Genomic DNA, 21,228 nt, shown 5'->3' on the forward strand with positions numbered 1-21,228 from the left:
GGAGGTAATTTAATATGAACCAATGTTTTCAGGACCATCATTTAAGGAAATGCCAAATAATTAGAGCAATATAAATGGAAATGTGGATGCTGTAATAAATTATTTGAAATATTTTTTAAATACCTATTCAGGCATATCGATATGTATGTTTGTATGAAATACTAACAAGTTTTCATTATAACAATGAATTGTTTTATTCAATCAATATAACGAAACCCATATCAAGGGTTCAAGGCTAATAAGAAAAACTCTTCTCGAATCTTCTCTTTTGGAGTTATTATTGCAAACAAAGTAGATTCAATTTTTTCAAGTAGTCTTATAAAAATAGGAGCCAAATCAGGTGAACCAGGCGTCCATTCTATTGTTTCTCTTCGACATATCCACCGATTTGGAAAGACGTTATGCAAAACAGCATAGTATGGAGGCATAAATCTTGGTGCACTCATTTATATTTGTAAACAACCGGTTCTATTCGGAAAGCGAGAAGTTTTGAGAAATTCTAAATATCGAGGAACTCTTAAGTTGTCTTGAAAAAGTATGGTGCAATTATCCTGTTATCTATTCTTACCGTCCAAACATTAACTCTCTCTGGTATTGAGTACGGTACTCTTGCATATTTTTCATAGCCCAATACTGATAAGTACGATTTACATGACTGTTTAGTAGAGATGTAACTTCATCAGAGTAAAGAACCTTTTTAAGAATATCGAATCTCTCTTATTATAATTTCACATAACTCAATTCGTCTATCAAAATCATCCCCAAAAGGTCTTGTACTAAATTTACTTTGTATGCATGCCAGTTTTTTCTTCTTTAGTTGCCTTGAAGTGGTATAGGGATTATCTTGAGAGGCTAACAGAACATCTAGTGGTTTGTTTGAAATTGGTTTTCTATTACCTTTAGATAGATCTTTGACATGATCCGTTTCTCCGAATTTCTTCTCACTTCTGCTTGCAGTGGATTGTAAAATTGGTTCTCATTTGCGGTATTAATTATTGCATAACGTACCGTAAAGTGGGGATACTTTGCTAGCCGGGGCAACATTGCTTAAAAAACTAAAAAATTATTTTCTGTTAATCTGGCAATGCTGCTCTAATGCAGTTGGTGGCAAAATACTACGCTATCAACAGGTCTTAGGCAGTACGAATACGGTGATCGGCGAAAAAGGTCTCATAAAAAAATTCACTTGAGTAAAAATTTCATTTTTACTTCGTAAAATCATGTTGCTATGCTAAGGGTTGTGTAATAAAAACTAATGAATCTTAGGCAGTACGAATATGGTGATCGGCGAAAAAGGTCTCATAAAAAAATTCACTTGAGTAAAAATTTCATTTTTACTTCGTAAAATCATGTTGCTATGCTAAGGGTTGTGTAATAAAAACTAATGAATCTTGAATTTAGCGGTTGGCGAAGTTGCCCCACATTATGTTTTTTTAAGAATGTATAAAAGACAAGTGGATGCACGGCGTTATAACAATTATACCAAACAATAGTTGCGTAGAGCTGTTCTATTGATTAAAAGTAATCAAATGAGATATACAGAAGCATCCACAACCTTCAATATTCCTAGAATAATCCTAGTAAATAAAGTTGAAAGAAAACATGAAGGTCCTGTTGGAGCACCTCAGCCAATCGCCCCGGAGATTGAACAGTCCATTGTCGACGTTATAATAGCCAGCTCCGAATACGGTTTCCTCCCAACCAATACAGAACTGAAAGTAGTGTTGAAGAGTCATTTAGACACAGAAGGTGTCCGCCTAAAGAAGTTCAAAGACTATTTTCCAGGTGTAGACTGGTGCAAGAATTTTATTCATAGACACAAGCATGAATTATCCAACAGACAGTGCCAAAATATCAAAAAAGCATGAGCTATGAGGAAATGAACAATTACTTCGATAATTTAGAAAGAAACGTGGCAGGAATTCCACCTGGTTCCATCGTTAACTACGACGAGACTAATCTGACAGACGTTATTGGATCAATGATCAACATGTATTTTCAGAAAAGGGATTTAATATCCTGAACGTATTATGAACTCAACATAGTCCTCAATATCCGTCATGTTACCGCTGAACATGGAACTTTATTTGTTCCATATGTTGTATATAAGGCGGAGAGATTATTTGATTTATGGTGTATAGGGGGACCCTCTGGAACTCGTTATAATAGAACTAAATCTGGATGGTTTGACCAGTACGTATTTGAGGAGTGGCTTACACAAATGGTTATACCGTGGGCCGAAAAAATTGATTGATCGAAAGTTATAATCAGATATTATTTATCGAGTCTTTCAAACATAACAATCATGAATATTAGATTCATCTTTCTACCTTCAAATTTAACACACTTGACATAACCTTTGGATGTAAGCTTCTTTAAGCCCTTGAAGGTAGTTTGGGGCCATATAATAATAACCTACAAAACCAAAAATCCACGAGATAGTACAGTAAAGTATTTTTCCTCGTTTATTAAAAAGCTCATTGAGGAAATGAAATTAAAAGACGAACAAATTATTTGAAATTAAAAATTCCGATTTTCTACTTGTAGCACTTTTAGGGATAAAATAATACAAGCACTTTGTTGCACAAGTTATTGACAAAGAAAAAGACTGCTGTAATGTAAAGTTTTTAAGACTAAAATCACAAAACAATTTTTCTTTTCCTATTATCAATCTTGAACACGATATTGTGATTCATTTTAGAATCTACAAAACTTGCAACGACATCAAGATAATTTTTGAAACTTTAGATTTTTCCAAATATAACATGTTTTAGTTTTTTGTTTCCTAAAAATTTAAATCTTTATTTTAGAGCATTCCTTTCTTTTGTGACTTACTAGCTACTTTGAGTAGCTAAGAATTATGTTCTTATCATTTTGTTACCTGAGAGTTATTATTAATTTATAAGAGTTGTTTATTGACTTGCGAAAAGGTAAATGTTCCTTTATTTTCTTAGAAATATACATTTCTAATGTGATAATGAATTATGTTTATTAAAATATTATTTTGAAGCACATTGAAGGTGGGTGAAGTAACCTTTCGTGACTGTTAACTTGCAAAAATGCCAGTCGGCAAATTAACCCCAAAGTCGAGGTAACTTTGAAAACTTTTTAAACTTTTAAAAAATTTGGTTATAATTTTTTTATGCTATCTAATTATAAAACTATGTAGGCAAAGTATCAAATTTGTATATAGTTCATAATTTCCCGCAGAAGCATAGATATTAAAAAAAAAACATTTGTGCCAAGTAACTCCACTTCACGGTACATTTTCTTTCTGCGTACGTGCTTTATCTCCGCAACCAATATAATTATTAGAATTTCAATTCTTAGCGTTTCAGTCAACTTCATATTGATAGATACAAAGACTTTTTATTTTTAGGCACCAATAGACCATCATACTAATACTCAATACATTTTAATAAGAAATCTGTGGTAATTTCATCAATAATATTTGTGGCAATACGCAATTCAATCACTGTACGTATTGATATGGTTGAATGGACCATAAGATACTATTGAACTCAAAAAAAAAAGATACGAATTGAGGTTCATAAATAATTCCGGAAGTTTTAGAGAAGGTTCGAGAAGAATTCTCATTATATTTTAGCTTAAGGTGAACAATTTGAGCACTTGATTTAGATTTCGTTGTATTTAATGAATAATACCACTTTCTGTAATTAAAAAAGTTTGTTGATTTTTTAAATATCAATTACTCAGACATATTGATATGGCTAAATAGGTATTTATAAGACTTTTCAAATAATGTAGGTACTACAACACCCAGGATTCAGGATTTTTCCTCATAGTCGCTTGATTATGAAATAACGAATTCATTCCTTTCATTTGCACCATACTTTATAAAGAATAGTGCGATGTATAGTGATTGGAAAGCATACATCAAAATTAAGTGTCAATCTGAGTTGTAAGGATCTTTTCATTTAGATGAATAATTGAGAGTATTGCACAGTTGCCGTGAATATGCAGTATTCGTCAAAAACAAATCATAGAAAGTGAACCAAGAATAGGTCACGAATATTTAGAATGTACTTTATACATATCGCAAACACAACAATATAATTTTTCAAATGACATTAAATCCCTACTAGGAAAGAACTACGACGTGAATAATATCTTTAAGTATAGGTTAGATACGGCTTTTATTAAAAGTTGTGATTATATTACCTAATCCATCGCTAGAACCAACATGGTTTATGCGAGAAACTAAAAAAGCAACCTTACACTACATATAAACTTCTATAATTAAAAAATTGTAACAAGTCACAGAAAAAAATTTAAAACACCAAAGAATAAGCGAAGTAGTTTTGTGAATGATAGAACTAATAATTATCTCGAAGACGATGATGTAGGAAATATGTCTCCATGTTGTGAAAAAAATTTATCGGTAGGATTGAAAAAATCAAACTGCAATAACAAACCATAAAATCGTAAAAAACATGTTTCATATCATAAAAATAGGACATCCATAATGATATGAAACATGTAAGTGGATAGAAAAATATATAACTGCATCTATAAAAGTGAAATAGCAATATACCATACATTAGATTATCAAAATTCAAAAAGTACAAAAAAATTAGAGAATCAAAATAAAACATTCATTATTAGAAACACTATTATTATATTCTAATAAATATTTCATACAATCTATTATTGTTCATTTCAACAGAGTATATCAGTTATCTAAAATTAGAATAATGGTATAATATTTCCATAATATATTCTTTTCATGACTATTACAGCAATAAATTTGATGAGGCAATTCCAGCAGCTTCTCTATTTCTGACAGTTTTAAAGAAAGCCGTGAGCAGCAGAGCTCCATCTCGAAAGTTGAATTTTTTCTACCGAATACTCGGCGATAGACCCGGTAGTCTTGAACCCTCTTGTTCAATTACAATTGACAACAAAGAAAAAATTGTCATAATGACAAGAAATTTCGAAAATGGGAAGTAAAAAAAATCACCCTAGCAACAATCATACTCGTATTATTCATTAAATAGGAGGCGGTCCAGTTCAACAATTACAACGATCAGAATGATTTCGGGCGTTTTGTGCTAGAAGAACTGAAGAAGAAAACTTTGAACTTGAGAAAGACAATTCTTCAACATCACCCCTACTTGCATGCGAGGTTCGAACTCTCTAGTTAAACTTTTTCTGGTCAAAAAATAAGAAAATATAACAAAAATGACCATAAAATGGAGAGGGGTGGAAATAGAAAGTTTCGACCTTAGACAGGAAACCATCTCGCAACTAATTGAACCTACATGTGAAATTTCATTTTTCAGTTGCTTTTCATTTGACCTGCAGAGGTGAGCAAAGGTCAAAAACCACTTTTTTTGCACTGCGACCCCCCGAAATATTCATTTGTTTTCAACCAAACTCTAATAACATCAAACCGCCGCCAAAAAAGCCATGTATGCTAATTTTGAACCAAATCGGACCTATAGCAATTGCTCGAGAGACGAAAATAAGAATTGTAGCTTAAACAGATATATATATATATATATATATATATATATATATATATATATATATATATATATATATATATATATATATATAAACTACAGACATTCGAAAAACCATCATAATCGTGTTCAGGAGGTCTCATAGGATGGGAAAAATGATGTGCCCCCCATTTTTCTTCTAGTCATGCCTACCGTAATAGTCTAATTTTTCTTTGAAAAATTCGACTAAAAAGTCTTTTTCATTTTATATATCCTATTTTAGTTGTTTTTTTAACATAATGTATCATAAAATATTGAACCGTGAGATAAAACACACAATAATGTTAACAGGTTTGAGTCAAATTTATTTTATATCAAAAGCTATTTAAATTTATAAATTGTTTGAAAAGCTATGGTACGTCAAGAAACAGATATACGACAATCACAATCATGTTTCTAATATCTGAGTGTTAAAGCTCGAAGTGCCTTCGAAGTAGAGGAGAGAAGATTGCATTACATACTCACAATTGTATGAAAAAATTATAAAAGTAGAATCAATGCGTTTATTTTTTTTACCCAAAATTTGGAAAAAACGTTTAATTAAATTATTTAGCGTTTAGTACACTTATAGCCTAAATAGTACATTATTTGCCTACAGACTGTATTATCTCAGTTGTAAAAATAGATACCAAGTGTTGAATAAGTAACGCTATTAGGTTTAGAATATAATGTGGATAAACAAATAATTCAAGCCATCTACTTAATAGGATACACCCAACATAATCTTGTAACCTTAATTTACCCGTCAGAAAACTCTTCCTTAGGGAGTGGTATTCGGCCTTAGTTAAAGTATATAAATATCGGGTACTCAGATGGGGTGAACAATTAATATTAAATTGGACGCCACCGGCTTTTCAACGAAAGACGTTAAATATTAATAAAAAATACAGAGTAGCTGGAAACACCTTGTGAATTGAATTAAAAATAGATAATCCAAAACTATTCCCGGACACGATTATTCAAATTAATATTCGTTGCTAAGAACAATGAAAGAAGCTTCAGCAACAAATAAATTTATTGAAAAAATAATGAAATCATATTAACTGCGTACCCAAAAAAGCACAACGAACAAACGCAGTTATAAATTAAAAACAACTCAAATTTATTTATATATTAAAGATAAGGCTGAGACTTATGTATGGATATCCGGGATTGTTGCTTTCCAGATGTTGGAGTGAGTTGAATTTGTAGTTTAGTGGAAACTCCCAACTTGGCAGCTGTAGATCAGCGGATATAAAAAATGAAATCACCACAAATTTACTAAAATTAAATTTGATATGGGGTGTAGATAGGTAGAGGAAGATTTCGAATCAATTTCGAGGTTTACAGAATTTCTCGAATGGAGTGGGAGGTCGATAACAAATTATTTTTTTCAGAAACTGGAAAGTTAGAATAAATAAATCAGAAGTGACTACTGTGCCACAATACGTGAACAAAGGAATATTCAAAATGTTTGAAGAAAAACGTAACAAACCGAATGGCATATTACAATCTGCTTACTTAAATAGTTTAACCCCATTAAATTAGGAGTACAGCTGTCAGCCGTTTGATTCTCACTTTATTTATTAGATTATTTACGTTCTCCTTGCAAAAATAAATCATTTCATAATCTAACTTAATTGGGTGTTCAAATTGTTCTCTCCCTTTTATTTCACGGTCTCCAAAAAAGCTGATAAGAAAAAATACAATTGCTGATTCGTTATTTGACAAGTTATCACATGTATTCTATTTCTGAGTTCATCTTGACTATTATGTTTCTTTAGCACACAATTTTTTTAGATATCCCCAGAAAAAATTGTAAACGCGACACATCGAGAGATCCGGTTTGCCACTCTATTGTGCCCCTTCTTTCAATCATTTGTTATGAAAAACACTCAAATGTATGTGATTCATCATCCTGCTGACATAGGCTACAACTATTTCATTTCTAAACACCTCTCACTAATGACAATGCGAAATAGTTCATTACATTCATACACAAAAAAATCATACAAAAAAAATTTTCTAGGCATTAAATAATGGGTTTATACACAAATAAAAATAAGATGAAATAACATAACAGAACAGAAAAAATTAAAGTTTACTTCAAGGGAGTGCCTGATGGCTTCCATACATGACGGAAAAACAACATAACTTAACAATACTTAAGAAGGTGACCAGTCCATGATCGTGACGCCATCGCGCTGTCAGGTTTTTGGAAGCCTTAAGTAGATGTTTTTAGAGGTTAAGCCAATTTTTTTGTAGATGTTTGGTGAAAATATATACATTCGAATGCGCAAAAATTTGCTCCCGATTAGGTTGGGCTTAAGTTTCAAACTTTTTTAATTCTATTTGTGGGAATATTGAATGCCAAAATCCTCTTTTAAGATAATGTACGTTTATAACATTGATTTTAATATGATTTTGGAAATAAAGTTTTCTTCTTTAAAACATCTGCTAAACACATTTTATTTTTGTCAAAAAAATATATTTTGGTATTATTTAAATAAAGAAAAAAAAGCTTTTCGAGCTACAGGTCATAAACAAGGTATAGGTTTATGTATAGAATTGATAATAATATCCAAAAATGTATTAAGGTTAGGAAGTATGTAGTTTAGTTATCTCCGAGCATTGACGTTGTAAGGACATACCTCCAAAACTCCAAGTGAATTAAAATAATCTTCCAATTGATAACGTATTTTTTTCATAAATACACCGTTACCTTATCCATAATCCCAACAGTATTTTATTTCAAGTTGTTTTCATCTCCTCGTTTTCATGAAAAAAGAAAAGGTAGAAAACGTGCGTGAGTGAGCTTATAGGCGCGTGCCAGTGAAACCTAAAGTGCGGTAATGGGTATCAGCGCCAGATTAGTAAAAATAATAATAAATTTATTGTAAATAAAAATAATATTAATTATTTTATACATTTATTTAATTCTAATGGATAGATTAAAACATGTTTTATATTCATTATATTGAATAAATAAACATGTCAAATTCACTTTAAAAGCATTCATTATATATCTAAAAAAACTTTTCGCTTTTTAAAAATTCATCTACATATTTTTTAGAAATCCATTATGTGATTTGTAGCACTGAAGTTGAATTGATAAGTTTGCAAACTAAGAAAAATATCAACACTACAACATTTTTTAGAGTCTGATTTAAATTAAACGTTAAAAGTCTTGATAAAGACCAATACTTTCTGTTATATCTTACCATCACTCCTTATGTTATTTTAGAGTAACCATACAACATGTATTCTTTAATTATTTTAAAAAAATTTTCAGTCAGTATTTTTTGGTAAATCTAATATGAATTGAGATCTTCGTTATATTACAAATTGTATAATTTTTTAATTCCTCCAAAGAGAAGAATTGGTTTCGTATTTCAATTAAAAGCTTGGTTGAAATCCTCCTAAAATATCGGCAGTATGTTCATGTTGGTACATTTTTTAGAACTTTCAAGGATTTACGAGTATATTTTGATAGCTTCTTTTCTTTCGATTTTCGTTAGCTTTTTTTATTATCTGGTTACCTTGCACTTTAGTCGAGAGCGCTTTTTCTCACATCCGACTCGATTTCAAGGATCTACAAGGCGCAACTAGATTTAGAAGTTTGTGGATGTTTGTGAAATGGATCCACATTGAACTTAAAATGTGTAGATACACGTTGATTTAAAGCTAATATTGCTGTATTCGAGAGTTCTGAAAAGTATCCACTGTAATTTTTGAAATTAGAGTCAGAAGGCATTATATAATAGAAAGATTCATTACAAGTCTCCTCCTTTCTCGTTTGTTACCTACGATAAGTTGAATTTTCCCTCTAGTTAGGGTTGCATAAGCATCTTTGATGATACGACTTGATTATTATAAAGAACATAGGGAATTCGTATACTTTTATTAATATTGCCACTCTGCATTTCAAAATCGACCATGAAACCCAAAAACTTTTTTTGTTCAGAATTACTGTATAAATGCTAGTGTAGCTATATTGGTTTCAATACTTTAATTTTTTTTTTTCAAATAAGGACCGTATGATTATGAAATACACGTGGCGTTTCCATCAAAATTTTGACGTCATAGGTATACTCTGATATACATGGTTTAAGCATGTTTTTCCCTATACATATATAGGGAAAAATTATCTCAATTATCTAAAAAATTGTCTCAATCGTCTCATAAATTACTTTATTTAGAATGCTTTTTTGAACATCATGTAGTTTCAAAAAGAACTTTCTTTTTTTAATTGTATATTTGTATTCTATTCTCGAATATAGTGTTGTGAAATTGTTGTATGTTTTTTATAAAACAATTTTTTTGTAAAAGATACATCAAGAATTGGATTATCCTTGAAAATACGTGCTAAGCAAATTTTCAAGTTGACACAGGTAACGGATACGTAAAAAAATTACGCAAAATGTGCTTGCTGGGCATACACGTGGCCTGATGTATACAATAAAGCGTATATAAATGAATAATAATAAAGAATAATAAACAAAAGGGAAGTAAACAACTAATAGATGTAAAATTTTTCAAACCATTAGAGAGCTACAAATATAAACAAGCATATATTCAAGACAAATTAAAACCAAAATTAGTGTCTGCTGGCCAATATTAAAAAAGAAAAACCTATAAACTTGAAATTCATATAAGTGAAAATTTTCTCCACTGATGCATTGGAACTAATAAAGGAGATAGTGCACAAGCTTACCTAAAATCTTAAGGATGGCACACGGTACTTGTTTTGTTTAAAAATGTTTCTGAACCCAACGCTGATCGACGGGAGTCTTGAGCTCTCGTCAGTCGTTGACTTTTTCTTTAATCACATACTTTGTTAAGCATATGAACTCGTCAATGAGCAAATTGCCTTATTCTATAAACATTTTAAAATGATCTTACTTATGTATAATAAAACAATGAGTAGTTTCGTATCAAAATTAGAATGACACGCAAAATTACAAACAATTACAAAACCTAGCCTCATTTTTCCCAATTTTAATATTGGTAAAGTTATTTTTAGTATCTAAATATCATGTATATCGAAGCTATAATAAGTCTCTTTCTATTGATTATTATCACTATTGTGAATAGGAAGAGCACTTTTCCTTCCTTCCATAAACCCCTTTATGAAACTCTTAAGTCAGTAGATCCATTTTGTCGAAAGAATACAAATAATCCTTTCAATACCCATTCATTGTGTTTAGAAGAAATTCAATGGAGCCCTTCACTTTAGTTAATACAATATTATTCCTTCTAGAAATTCTGTTTATTACAAGAGAAACTTTTTCCAATCATAACACTATATCCACAGTTTTCGTGACTTGAAAACTAAATTTAATATAGATAGGGTAACAAAGGATTATAAATTCAGTAACCAAGTATTCTGTTTGTAACATAAATAATTATCATTTAATTCGAAATATCTGCAATAATATGTACTCAAAGGTTTTTGTTGAACGTTTATTCATCAATATGTACGAAGTAATAAATATGAATATGAATTGATTATAATATAATAATATAATATAATAATATAATTAATTATAATATGAATTAATCATCATATTTTGTGTGCTGATTTCAATAAGTTTTTAAAAGTTAAAATACCTTTGTTATTACTGATGTTACCAAGTTATCCGATTTCTAGAACCGTTGTTGACAATAATATTGAACACTACCACTACACCAACAATTACACTGTCTGACTTTCATTTGGGTAACCAAGTTATTAACTTAACTGGAAGTTAACTAATTAATATCTTGAACAGTAATTCTATTTGTACTATGACAAGAATTGTTCTGTTTAATAATACAGAATTATCCATAAATTTTCTAATAATGTGAGAAGCGAATTTCATTTATTCAACTAATTTCTTGATGATTTTTTTGGAATATGCATCGTTAAAAGGGTTGCTACTTAATTTTCGTGATAGACAGATGAAAACAAATATTTATAATTGAATTCAGCTTCATTTTTTTTCAAAATATTCTCCACTGAGATCAATACACTTTTGTAAGCTTTTAAACCAATTGACAAATCATTTTTTCCATTCCAATTGAGGTACCTTCAAAACATGTGAAATGAACGCATCAACCGCTTCTTCAGGTGTAGAAAAACGTTGACCTTGCAATTTATTTTTGCTCTGCAAAAATAAGAAGAAATCATTGGGTTCCAAACAAGGACTGTACTGCGGATGACCCATCAATTCGATGTTTTCACTTTTCAAAAAAGTTTTTGTTTCAACTTGTGTGTGAGAGCTCCCACTATCATGGTGGAGGATGATTCGTCTTCTGCGTTTGGTTTCACTGATTTTTTCAAACATTTCTTGCGAAAAAATACCGGAGTACCAATCAGAATTGACCGTTCAACGTTTCTTTGAGGATATCTGAAAGAAAAGGTTTATTAAAATAGACCGGCTGATATTGAGGATATATTCGGAATTATATAGAGGGCAGCTTCCTAGGTAGAGGCTAAAGAATGTTTACTACGTTTATTTTACAATCGATAACCCAAAATTGTATTTGTAGCTTTTTTACTCCAACAATGTTCCTCCTTAAGAGAAAGAAAAAAAAGGTGCGGTCATATTTCATCATTTTCACTTATTTTTCAATAACCCTACATCCGACACACTTTTATAATTGAAAATTAAGTTTGGTAGGGTTGCAGTTAAAGAGTTCAAGGAAAAAATAAAATTTCATTTTATTGACAGCATATGCGTGTTTCGACGATTGAACGGTAATAATTTTGTAGGCGAAACTCTATTTTTACGCTAGCTCGTAGATTTACATTATGCTAGGACAAATAACAATTCAAAAATTTAATATCGACACGATGGTCGCGTTTCGTAGATGCATAAAACGATATAGAACATTATACTACTCCTATGATATTTTTCATCATATGTTACTATATCGGAGATATTTACATAAATTTATGCTATAAAATAGTTCGACACGTGTGTGTATAATATGAAGTAGCATTTCTTCTTTCCCTAAATTCAATAAAAATAAATTACCATTATATATTTAGATTCTTCGTTATAAGCAAAAAACTTTTGAACATATCGTGAGTCAAATAAATTCAGTAAATTAGTATATGTTCACTTTAAAAATCATCCTTAAATGATAATTAAAATCACAACTAAGTAAAAAAGTAGTCGACCTTTTTTAGCACCTTAACTAGGAAAAATAATCTCAATCTTACACTCCAGATAGTGAAATTGTTAGGAACAAACATGAAGAGGAGATAACCACGAAAGCCATAAGGGTGTACAAAAACTTCACAGGAAAGAATTTGAGTTGTGTGCCAAATATCCTGTTGACGTACATGCCGATAGTGAGACCAGTCTTTCGGAGTTACAAATACTTGCGAGTCTATGTACAACAGGAGCTATAGAAACATGCCCAACAGTTGCACAAGAAGTGATTCGAAACATTCTATTTCTACAAATATTATTGGAAATTGCGACGGAAAAAACCTCACTCATACTGTTTAGAGAAGTAGTCACCAGGAATTAATCAAAAAACTCCTTCAGTAATTGATTAAATCTTGGACATACCTCAGGATGATATACCAAAAATTTCACGTTTAATAAAAACTTTACTTCAAAACTAATCACTAATAGTGAATTAGATCAAAACACCATGTGAGAAATTAACAAGAATTCCGTCAAATTATGTACAGATGGTTCCATTATAATCTTTTTCAATAGCCAAGTCATAAGAGTTTTAAGCTTTAATATCAGATTAGATCTCAGCTAGTTTCAGAATGTCTGATCAAGTTAAAGGAACTGACAAAAAGAATAAATTTCCAATAAAGTTCCTGGACACACTGGTATAGGGAGAAATGAGGTAGCTAAAATAATGGCGGATAAACCATTTGGACCGTTACCCTCAATTGAATCGGCTACAGAACAATAGATAAAAAACTAGAAAAGGATGTAGATAGAAAAAAGCAATTACTGGAATTATCTACAGGGGCAAAAATACTCATAAGAAACTATAACCAAAGGTCTATCGAATATATCAGCCTAAGTATGAACAATTTAAGAATATTAACATGAGATTTGTCGGGACATTGTCGCCTCAACATCTGAAGATGCTAAGTTTAACAGAGGATGTAATTTGAAGATTTTGCTATGGAGAGATTAACCACATTCTCTCAAATTGTGAGATACTACGAAACTTCAGAGTATTACATGAAAACCTTTGGTAGCTATGGTCGTTCCACATTCTAAACTCTCTGGAAGGACTGGAATTAATAGATTAGCTATAACCATTGAGCATCCAGTGCTACAACAAGCAAAAGAGACACAATAGATTTTTTGGGTCGCCGTGTATATATTTACACATACATCAGTCACCTTCCTACAAATTATCTAAAACCTTGTCAACAGTTTATCAAAAATAACCAAAAATCGTTTTTACATAAAAGATTCATTTATGCCTAAGCAGTTTCTAAATACAAAATCATATTTCTACACGTTGTCTCAATGTACAAATATTCATAACGATCTCATAACACACGTATTGTGAAAAAAGATGGCATTCAATCAAACAATCACTCAGCTATGACGAATTTCTGGAAGGTATTATGCTCATTCAAACTAATAATTATTTCCAATATGAGGACTTTTTTTCCAACAACTAAACTGATGTTCAATGGGATTTCCAATTTCCTCAAGTCTCGCGCAAATTGTTATGGAATAAGTAGAAGGGAAAATACTGGAAGATAAGTTGACAACTGCTTAGCAGTAATTATACAATCAAATTAATAGAATCATCCTAAAACGCACATATAAATCACACAATAAGAACAATATAAATCCAACTACACAAATAAATTCAAGTAAAGAAAAAGATACATATATAGCACTTCCCTATACAAACCAACTATCAGAAAAAGTGGAATACATTTTATCGAAACATAACCTCAATATAAGTCATAGATTACACAACACATTATCACCTCTATTCACTACACTAAAAAACAAAACTAAAGACTCTAAGAAATCAAATATTATATATTCCATACTAGGTCTGAATTGGGTAATTATCTAGATTAGGTTACACCCCTCCGATTTCGTTAAAATTTTAGTATGTTATAGAGAAAATTATGCTGAAAAATTTGATGTATATATATATATATATATATATATATATATATATATATATATATATATATATATCATCCCTTAACATAGTTTTCAACTTTGAAGCTCTAAAAAAAGAAAAATAATTTATGTGTAAAAATAAAATAATTTACACATAAATTATTTTATATACTTTAGCTTCGCATGTCTAACCTAACCTAACCTAACCTAATCTAGCCTAACCTAACCTAACTTAACCTAACCTAATTTTAACTAAAAATATTGATAGAATATCAATCAATAAATAGCAATACACAAAAATTAATAGAATTTTTTCCTTTTTATGGTCAAACACAAATAAAAAAAAACAAATATCGATAGTCGTATGTAAACAAACTAGACTGAACTCACTGCAAATTTTATGATCATTAGGTAATGAAGACATGCGAAACTAAACTATGATGTATAAATTATTTTTCTTTTTCTGGAACTTCAAAGTTGAAAAACTATGTGAAGGGATGATTTCTGCGCCTTACATATATATATCAAATTTTTCAGCATAATTTTCTCTATAACATACTAAAATTTTAACGAAATCGGAGGGATGTAACCTAATCTAAATAATTACCCTCACAAACATAAAAAAAATGAATATCATGAATTTGATTTCAAAGAAAAAATAAAAATCTTAGCTCAAGACACGAACTATCAAAAATTATTAATCAAAGAAATGATATACGTACATAAAACAAGATAAATGTTCTTTGAATGATAGATAAGATATAAAAAACCTCAGCCAAATTTACCATAAATTCATTAGTTAATTCACTTCAATCTACTTAGTATATTATCGTTTTATTGAAATTTCGAGGTAAATACATTGATTCTAATACTCTGTTTTCAAGATATCTACTAATATGTTTTTATCTATTCTACAAATATTTTAATCATCATATATTAATTATTCTTTTGATAATACTGCCAAGAAAGGAGCGAGACGTTATAGTTGTACATATCTAACAAAGAAATGTGATACTTCATCGAAGTTTGATTATTTCATCCAAACAACTTACGAACCCAAGAAATTAGAGAGAAAAAATAAATTTTACACATACATATACTTCTTCTTCTTCTTCCTGCTGTGTATAGGCATCATTGCCTGTTTTTCTTCACGTCATTGCCTCTGCTCAGTCACCTGGGAGGTTGTCACTCCATCTTTTCCTAGGTCTTCCAATGCTTCTTTGTCCTGCTGGTGATTTGTTCCTTGATATTTTCACAATTCGTTCTTCCGTCATGCGGTCAATGTGCTCATTCCATTTTATCTTTCTATCCAGTACCCAGTCATTGATATTATCTATCCCGCATGTTCGTCTTATGTTTTCACTCCTTTCTCTATCCAGTAGTGTTCTTCCCGCTATTCTTCGAACTATTTTCATTTCTGTAGTCTCCAATATCCGTTTCGTTTTAGAGGTCTCAGGTCGGGTCTCTGCTGCATAGGATAATATAGGTCTGATTGCGGTCTTGTAAATGCGGGCTTTTGCTTCAGTTCGAATGTATTTATTTCGCCAGATTGTGTCATTTAGGTATGCTGCTGCTCTTGAGGCTCTTGTAGCTTGGTTTCTTACCTCCGTCTCCACGTCCCCGTGTCCAGATATTTCGATTCCCAGATATTTAAATTTCATTTCCTGGTGTATTATTTTGTTATCCACCACAAGCTTACATCTGATCGGTGTCTTGGAAGTAACCATTGATTTTGTCTTTGCCGCTGATATTATCATATTGAATTTTTTTGCTGTTTTGTTAAATTGGTACAGTAGCCTTTGCAGATCGTCCTCGTTCTCCGCCAACAGTACCGCATCGTCTGCATAGCACAGGATTTTGACTTCTTTATTTCCCATTTTGTATCCTCTTAGTTTGCGTACTTGTTTTATGATTTCATCCATCACTATGTTAAATAGGAGCGGACTGAGAGAGTCCCCTTGCCTAATGCAATACATACATACATATACATACATAACAAAAGTAGTCTTTTTAGAAAGTTGAAAATTATCCATAAAAAATTGTTTTTGTTACGTTAGAATCGTATTTCTGGATAAAATTTCCTCAATTTATACTTTCTTTATATGAATAGTATGAAAATATCGTTGTTTGCCTTGGCACTTATTAGTTTCCTAATGTAAATGACCTCAATTTGAAACCGTAATTCCGTTAATGATCCGGAACTAACTATATTTCAATGAATTTGCTTAATTGATACCAATTTATAAAGTTCTGCTATTGTGATTTCTCTCCAAGAATTTTCAGAAGGATGAGCGAATGAAGAAAATGAGAAAATAAACTAAATTACATATTACGACACCGCGCCGCTCTCACAATTCGTCAATGTATAATTTGAATTTGAATGTCGTGAAATTAATTTTTAACGATGTAAATATTTAAGTGGTTTTAAACTTTGAAAGAGCTTTTGCAAAAGCTATATCGTAGAGGTTACTCTTTAATCTCTATTCACCTTGTACAGTGAATTTATAATTTTAATACTATTCATATAAATAAGTTAAAGGATTTTAGTAAGTGACATACCAGGATTATTCAATTGATACCATGAACAATTTTATTATATAGTGGATTTTATTGTGATTTATTGTTTTATTTCCTGTAATTTGATCTCCGAAAAATGGAAAACTAGATAATTATCCGTTGATTGATAAGGTACATAGTACTTTTTTCTACAAACTATAATATACCCGCAAAACATTTTCTACAAAAGATGTTGTTTTTTCAACAAGTTACTGTTGTATCAAAGATTTGTTACTTTGTACCTAGAATGATTCGTACGCTTCACTCCTGCCCAATTTATAAATCAAAACAATTAGTTCTGATCATGTCACGTTGTGATTTATTATCTTCAAAATCACGCTAAAAACTGTTAAATCTAACCTGTTGAGGCGTGTCTACGGTTGAAGCCCTAATTCGATAGTCTCATACTAGTATCAAAATGTATCGTGTGATTAAATACACTGTATCATATTACGTACCATCCTCAATGTTAACGGATGCACCCAAACATGTCTTTCAATGTAGGATAGACAAGCCAAAGAATATTTTCCTGAAATATTAGTAGCAATACCATGGATCTACCACTATAATGTGGAGACAAAAATACAGAATAAGGAGGGAGAACATCGAAATTAAAGATGGAACGTTTCAAAAGGGAACGTCATGCTAATCTAATTCTTGGATGCTCGAGGTATAATTTTAGTAGATTTTTTACAAAAGGGAATCCCAATTACAGATATTAACTAAAAACGCCTGAAAAAAGTTACAAGTTACACACCATCACAACACAACACTAATAGCTTAGACAGGCTTCGATTTAGTTGAGAAATCGCCATTATCTCCATTATTACCGGCTGTTTCCAAAATTCGAAGAAAATTTGCTTGATAAGCAATTTTCTCCAAATAATGAAATCATACTTACTAATCGGCAACCATAGGTAGAGATAATATTTCTTCTCCACTGGATTATATCATTTGCTTTGTTTAAACTCTCAGTTGAGTTCTCTTTTTTCTCCTGGTTGTTTGCTAATTCTGTATTATATTTTCTTCTGGTTCTACCTCTTCTCTTCTTTCTGTTTGTTTCGCTTCCCGATATCACCTTAGCTGATCTATCCTCTTTATTCTCACTAAGTGTTCAAAACATCTCAACTGTTGTCCGATTTTTTGCATTGCACTTACTGATTTTATTACATCTCAGTATTTTCATTTCACACCTTATTTTCCGATCAAGTTGTTGATTAGCACCCTGTCTCAACTTTAGATCAGCATTGGTTGGGCAGGCTACATATGTAAATATTGTCCTATTTACCCCACTGGCTACCTCTTCGCCAATTATTTCTCCTGATCTCCTATTAGTGCTCTTCTCTTCCTGTTCTTATATTAGCACTGTTATTTCTCCTGGTTAGTTTGAAATTTCCATAATTTTTGTCTTTTGTTTGTTTATCTACGGTCCGAATTGCTTTACTTCATTACTCCACTTCAGTATTTTGTAGCTGATATTTTCTGTTAGCGTATATTAATAGGTCGTTCGGATATACTAGTTCGTTTATGTGGATTTGTCTCAGTTTGTTGTATCCTATAGATAATGAAATTTTGTGTACGGAAATTCAAAAGCTTGCAATCTTTATTTCCACACGGTTTAGAAATGCTAGAACATGATGAGCAGAATGTGTGAACCTTGATCACTAAATTGACAATAACTATATCTTCAATTGTTAGTGAAACCTTGTCAGATTTTTCTATGCCTCATTTGATTTTTTGTGATATCTGATGCTCCTTCATTTCATTTCAATTTCAATTTCAATCCATGTTATCGATTATGTTCAGCGACGACGACATCGTAACAGACACATGATAACCAAACAATTTGAAATTTACTGCTTTACAGAAACGTGATAATGAATTCATGTGGCCTGAACTAGATTTTATGGATCTTGACAACAAGACAGAGTATTGAGATGTTCTTAAAATATTGGATCTATGTGAAGGAAAACAATGTAATGGGTATTATAAACATCACAAAATGCAAAGGAAAAACAATATTAATATCAAGTGGTAGTGGAAGAATTGTTTATATTAGATCAATTGATATCTAGTCCAACCAAATCAGCAAAGTGAACGAATAATCTATGCTACAACAACCTGAGTCTCTTGCCTCTTAACGTAGAAACTAGTCAAACAAGTCAAAGGAGTGGAGGAATTGTCTATACTACTACTCTATAGTCAGTCTGGGAACCAATTCAATCACGCTTCCGCCGACAAACACCAATCGAGGTCTTTCGCTTTTAAACTAAGAAATTGGTCAACAAAATTAAAGGAGTTGATTAATTGTCTACCAGACCAATTACAGTCTAGGAAATAAGTCAATCAAACTAGAACCGCCCAATATCAGCTGACGTATTTCACCTCTTCACTTAGGCCAAGTCAAATTATTTTGAATTTAAAATATTCTAGAGGATATAATTGGTATTTCAATAAAAGCGTAAGATTTCAGTGTTCAATAAAACATGGTTTTCTGTAGCAAAGTATTGAAATATTTATTGATTTGGGGATTTATATATGAAACAAACTAATTGGCGTAAACCTATGACTTCAAATAATCTGATGACACGACCAGTAGCAAACTCGTGCAAGATCTTCAATGTTCCACAGATGGTATGACATGTGGTATCTTCCTGCTGAAACCACATGTCGTCAAGATCAATAGCTTCCAAATAATGCACAAGAAACTGTCATAATACGCACGATAAGGTTCGCTATTACTGAATTACCTTCTTCGTTTTGTTAATGCATTGCTTTCTGATAAATCATTCGTAGATTTTCTTAGCCAATTGCGACAGTTTTGCCTATTAACGAAGTCATCCAGGTAAAAATGGGCCTTGTCACTAAATGATTTTGTTTGCAAAATTATCAGGCTGCTAAAGGATCCAATCGGTAAATTCTTTTCGCTGTTCATGGTCTACTGGTAGAAGTTGTTGAGTCAGTTGGATTTTATAGCCATGCAGTTGTAAATCTTTGGTGAGAATTCGCTGAAAAGTGCCTGTTGAAATGTCCAATTCTTGTGCCCGATGGCGAATTGACTTCTCGGGCTTTTTTGTCGCACTCTCTCAAACTGAACAACCTCTACGAGCTCTTATCGTGTGTTTTACATTGCTAATCGAACCAGTACTTTCGAATTTTTTTAATCATTCTTTTTCACAGTAGATGAATTAGGAATATTATTTAGATCGAACATTGGACACACTTTACGAATAGTGACAAATAAACTTTGCAGATTTTGATAATAATTTTTGACAATCAGGACGCGTTGTTCTACAGTGTAATGCTTTATGTTAACCAAGTCCCAACTGTCAACTTTCGATCTATCACATCATAAATCATGTAACATTATGACTGTCAAACATGGCGCACAATTCAAATCTTGCACTCTGATTAAAACATCATTTATAAATCTAATTTCCAAGCATCCACCCCATAGACAAACTCATCAACCTAAACTCGTAAAAAGAAAGACATCTTGAATGAAAGTAGATTGTGGAGTGGAATGAAAAATTCCAAACATTTTTTCAAGAATGCGATTGATCATAGGAAAAATATAGTGTATTATAAATTGTTTATAATGTCACAAAACTAGGAATATATTGAATACCACCCTAAAAAAGTTTTACCGGAGTTGATAGGGTGTTGATACGATTGTCACTTCTATTAACACCCTTAAAAAGGATCGACATATAGACTTCCTTTGAAACTAAATTACTTTATTATCGATGACACATCACATTAATCTTTCTCATTTTTTTTTCAGGGAATCCTCGTAACAAATGTGCTCTTCAACCCGGACATTCCCTTATGGACTGGATTCGCCTCGGTGCCTCCGGAAAAGATCTTACCGGTTTAGGACCCAGGGCCGGACATTTGTCGGTAAGTAGTCTAGTTTACGTAACATTCTTAATAGCGGCTATTAATTTCATATGAATACCCTCACCTGACCTAACTATTAAAGTAAGGAAAGATCTGTTTTTACAGAGTACTCCAACCCAAATGATATTAATGATATTCATTCCAGTGAGTTC

The 21,228-nt window shown here is 31.4% G+C and overlaps 1 protein-coding gene across 6 annotated transcripts in view; it reads left to right on the forward strand.

The window, feature by feature from the left end:
- LOC130902461 (cytochrome b5 reductase 4) overlaps nt 1-21,228 on the forward strand; it is a 264,053-nt gene that overhangs the window by 216,791 nt on the left and 26,034 nt on the right. For all 6 annotated transcript variants that reach the window (XM_057814622.1, XM_057814623.1, XM_057814627.1 and 3 more), the window contains exon 3: nt 20,961-21,076. In XM_057814622.1, coding sequence (XP_057670605.1) covers nt 20,961-21,076 — 116 coding nt within the window. The remainder of the gene's footprint in view (nt 1-20,960; nt 21,077-21,228) is intronic.

This window comes from Diorhabda carinulata, chromosome X (genome assembly GCF_026250575.1).
Source record: "Diorhabda carinulata isolate Delta chromosome X, icDioCari1.1, whole genome shotgun sequence".
NCBI lineage: Eukaryota > Metazoa > Arthropoda > Insecta > Coleoptera > Chrysomelidae > Diorhabda > Diorhabda carinulata.